The 4,918-nt window shown below is 46.7% G+C and overlaps 1 protein-coding gene across 1 annotated transcript in view; it reads left to right on the forward strand.

Annotated features, from left to right (window-relative positions):
* The first annotated feature begins 362 nt into the window (after window positions 1–362).
* The window catches only part of eaf2 (ELL associated factor 2), a 14,627-nt gene continuing 10,071 nt past the window's right edge, over window positions 363–4,918 (forward strand). Inside the window, exons 1-3 of the mRNA XM_063213006.1 lie at window positions 363–562; window positions 1,176–1,270; window positions 2,871–3,007. Of these exons, the coding sequence (XP_063069076.1) occupies window positions 460–562; window positions 1,176–1,270; window positions 2,871–3,007 (335 nt within the window). The 5' untranslated portion in view covers window positions 363–459. The remainder of the gene's footprint in view (window positions 563–1,175; window positions 1,271–2,870; window positions 3,008–4,918) is intronic.

Consider the following 4,918-nt stretch of genomic DNA (forward strand, 5'->3'; position numbering starts at 1 on the left):
CATCTGTAGGCTAAACGGAAAAGAGATTTTCATTTTCATGGTGCTTTGGCAAATTCATCACGTTATTTTAACAGGTTGACGAACCGCTACCACGTGCAACTTCCGCAAGAATTAAATACACTTTTTACAGACGATCTAGAATCAGATACTTGTAGTCACATTACATGAAAACCAACCGTGAGCGCTAAGCTTTGCTGACCCAGGACCTGCCAATCCAACTCGCCACATCTTCCGGCCTGGTGTGAGGTGGTAATGACAGACAGGGCGTTGGACGAATCGAACAGCGAGAAAATGCATAATAAGTACCCACTGGCAGGGCGTTCAAAAATGTGGTCCAATCAACGGATAGGAAACAGAACGTCGATTTTGCCAGTGAGGCGACTGACTCTGCCATAGATGGTCTTGAATGGGAGAAGAAAGTTACATGTTAGAAACATATGGTACTAAACTTAATCCAGAATGAATGGAACAGCTTTCTCAAACTTTGACAATCAAGAGCACACCCTTAAACTGGGAGAAACGTTTGAGAAACAACCAAAAAGCGCATTCCACACGGTTCGATGTAAGTGCCAGCCTTCAAATACCACATTTCGTCTGTCGTGTAGTAGTCGTTGTTTTAATGGACCTTAATTGTGACAAAAATGGCGATGCTTCTAGTTAAAATTAACGAAATTGTGAAACCTTGGATCAGGCGTGTGTCGGGGCAGCTAAACGCGAGTGTGTCTGCTTTATCAACACCGAAATGAATAGCTATGTACATACGCTGATAAGTAATGTGTCATCGTCTACATTCGCTTCCACTTTTGTCAGCTGGGTCATTATTAAGTAAGCCACTCTCGTTTGGGTCATACTGACCCCCCCAAACCCTGTCGAAACGGTTTTAAAACGTCCATAAGCAAACAGATGGCGTGTGGGGGACGCTGACGTTGGGATTTTGCCTCATTAAACGAACAACACGGAGCTTTACCGCCACCTCTTGGGGAAATTATGTAGCGTGTGAGGCTCAGGCAGGCAGCAGGCAGAATGGAATTTCCACAAGTAAAAGGCCCACGCGATAGACTTCTGTTCTATTCTAATGAAATGCGTCGTGGACCAAGACAAGATGACGTAATTGTGGCTTGCATTGCCACTATACAGAAACACAAAATACTCACTCCCTTTCTTTTCACCCCCAGATGACTTCAAGCCAGCATCTATTGACACAACATGTGAGGGAGAGTTGGAGGTTGGTAAAGGGGAGCAGGTTACTATAACACTACCAAACCTTGAGGTATGTATTCTATTCAGAACATTATTATTATCAATTGTCTTGTCTTAAGTGTGTGTGTGTGTGTGTGTGTGTGTGTGTGTCTGCACTTGTGTGTTTTTCCTCTTGTAACAGAACAACAGGCAGCGGTCTGATGCCCTCCAATATGCACACTCCTGTCCTCCACTTGTGCTTGTGACCTCGCCCCGCCTCCTAGCCCCGCCTCTGTGGAGAAAAACGATTAGGTTTCCCAGCTGTCAGCCTAGCCACAACAACTTTTGGGGGACTGACTGTTTTTCATTCACCATCCCAATTGCAAATGAGAAAATTACATTAGAATTGTGCTTTTGCAAGATATTGAATTAATTTTCTGTCGTCAGTGACATCATCATAAGGTCACAAGCCGCCAAGTGAGGACGGAGGTCTGCATATTGGAATCCACCCCTGGTGTGTGTTTGGGTGTGGTGGTGAAGTGACCATCACTAGGTTTGTGAATGTGTTCTGACATTCACACCAGTGGGTTTCAGACATTCACACTAGCCCCAGTGTGGTACCCCAGAGGGTCTGGGTTTGAGTCCCACCTACTCCACTTTGCTACTTTGGGGAACTGTGTACTGTAGGCCTATAGCTTTTAATACATTGATGCTAAGACTAAAGCCGGGCATACACTGTGCGATATTTTCACTCGTGGGTATTAAGCTCCTGCTCACACTGCACGATGGAATTTCACTATTTAAAAGTTCACATCTCACGACTCATGTCCTCACACTATACGAGCCGACAGTCGGATGCGAGCCAAATGCTTCCACTGTGCGACGCGACAGGGATGTTTCCCCGGTCTGCAGAGGAGGGAACATGCGCACCTGAGGTGGAGATGAGGTCGCGCTCAACAGCGAATCGCACGACCCTATTAATTTGTGCATGTGAAGTGTCAAATCGGGTCGTAGCACTGCTTTAACTGTGCGATTTACGCACGAGCCACGACCAGGATTTCAAACCGTTTTGATTTTCTTGCGACCCTGCGATTGCACAATCGTGAGGCGAAATCGCTTGTTGTTACCTCATGTACACTGCACGATGCAAGACTCACGATTGACCTGTGATTGAGCAAGAAATCGGACCGACTCCCAAGAAGTTGTGTGAGTACCAAATCGGGGCAAAAGTCGCAGAGTGTAAGCCCAGCTTAAGACCCTCTTCTTGCATTAGAATGTGTTAATTCGGCTGTAATTTTGTGTTCTTGAGTAATTAATACAGTAATTTTGTGTTCTTGAGTAATTCATACTAATTTTAAAACTAAAATTCTCTTAAATCTCTTGAGCCTGAATGTTGCGTAATGCAGCTGCAGGCGCCAGGGCCAATGTTGTGCAGCGCAACGCACCACCCAGCATCAATGGGTTAATCTGACAAACTGAAAAATGAGGAAGGCAGAACGCCGAAACGCGTCTGTGTAATAACGAAACCTATGCATGGTGTGACCTTTTCTCATTTTTCAGTTTTACAATATTTTGGTCAGCACCTTTAAAAGAAGAAAAAAATGTTGGGTGAAGCCCGCTCCAACCTTTATGAACTTAGTCTGACAAACAAAATCTTGTGTGTGTTTGTTTTTCCTGGTATGTCCTTGCAGGGCTCCACAGCTCCGGTGACGGTGTTCAAGGGCTCCAAGAGGCCCTACATGAAGGAATGCATCCTCATCGTCAACCACGACACGGGAGAGTACCGCCTGGAGAAACTCAACAGCAACATCGCCGTCAAGAAGACCAGGCAAGTGCAACGGAGGAGGTCTTCCTGCCTGCGTAGTCAGCTACTCGGGGCTCGAACAATCCAGGGCTGAGTTTCTCAAAACCAAAGTTGCTTACTACACTAGCTACTTTGCTGTTTTCAATGCATTTTCGCATTGGCAACTACCGAAGTTGCTAACAGGCTAACAGCTTCTCTTTTGAGAAATGCACCCCAGTAGAGATGCACCGATCAATCGGCCGCCGATCATGATTGGCAGATATTGACAAAAATGTCATAATCGACATAAAGTAATCAGCAAAAATCACAGTTGAGAGTGGTGACGCAGACCTCACCTCTGGAGTCTGTCACTGATTGGTTAGGTTAGTTAAACTTTGGCTTTTTTCGCACACCTCAGCTGGCAGGTGCGTCGGAGATGGCACCATGGGTCACTCAGCAATGGGGCACCTAAGTCTCCACCCCTTCCGGGCGGCTTCTGGGGCTGGCAACGGAAAAACTTTTGACTGGGTTGTAATGGACTGATCAAAGCTATTTTCCGACCCACCTCGCATTTCCCCGTGGATCACACATATGCTGTGCCTCAGAATTAATAACAACCAATGGTGTGCTTGTTGACTTCACTTGGCAAGCGATTTTTGAGTTGTGAATGTGCAAAAATATGTAATTATTTGGACTACACAACAGACGTCGCATGTCCGACGTGCAGCCACTTAAGCCACGGTGCAGCGGTAGGGTTGGCTGTGCCTCGGTTCACGTCAGATATGCGAGGCGCAAGTGTAGTCTCCAACACAGTTTTGCACAAAAGCTAAAATAACATTTCTTGCGTGCCGAAAATGAGTGGTCTTACGACGCAAATCCAAACCTTTCAAATTCACTGTCATCATATGTGAAATCCAGAGCACATGCCAAACGGGATGAGGATTTAGCTTGACTCGCTCCATTGACTCGCATTCAAAATTTTGCGAGCTCCTGCCCCATGTATCGGAAGTAGAAGGGCGTGACTTAGGTGCCCCATAGTTTAAAGAAACTCCCGCACACTGACCATTTCGCTGTTCTTTCTTTAATAAACGACGTTTCGGTACTAGACCTTCATCAGGCATCAAAAGCAAGGTTGCCTGATGAAGGTCTAGTACCGAAACGTTGTTTATTAAAGAAAGAACAGCGAAATGGTCAGTGTGCGGGAGTTTCTTTAAACTATTACTAACACTTTTCACACTTTTGTCTTGTTTTTTGTATGCTTTTGCAACACTATTACCGTAACAGTCATTTGAATTTCAATTTGAATTCGGAACTCCAATGAATTTAAATGCCAGAGTAAGTTCAGACCATCTCCCACCCTTCATGGAACCTCCTAGCTTTCGCCAGACTGTTTGACGGAGTCAACAGTCAGCTTTCGCCCAGGCTACCAGCAAAGGACCCAGGCCGGAACCGTACCCCGGTTGCCGGGGTAGCAGTTTAGTACCCTACTGTTAGTGGCACGGTAGGGCCGTTATTTAGGGGTCTTACACACTAGGGCGGTAAAGCGTTGCGGAACGGCCGAGATTTTTACAGACGTCTGTGAAAATACATTGAAACATATCTGTTCTTACACACCAACCGGCGGGAGTCGGGCGTCAGCGGCGCGGGAGCCGGCTCCGCGCCGCGCTGCATTTGGAACTCGAGCGTATTTTTCACGCGCTGCATTTGGAACTCGAGCGTATTTTTCACGCCGGCGACCGGCGGTGTCTCATTCAAATGAATGGCGAAGTAGCACGCTAGCTTTGGCTTTGGGGGGGGGGGTTGAACAGGACAGGCAGTGCACACCGACGCTGTCAGTGTGAAAGGCAGAGAAAAACACACTGGCCGAAACTAAGCAGAAAGGCCGCGTTCGTCCCGCGGATGTTCCGTTCGGCTTTGGTATGTTTGACCCCTTAGATGTTTACCTGCATGTTTCCC

Source organism: Engraulis encrasicolus, chromosome 13 (genome assembly GCF_034702125.1).
Source record: "Engraulis encrasicolus isolate BLACKSEA-1 chromosome 13, IST_EnEncr_1.0, whole genome shotgun sequence".
NCBI lineage: Eukaryota > Metazoa > Chordata > Actinopteri > Clupeiformes > Engraulidae > Engraulis > Engraulis encrasicolus.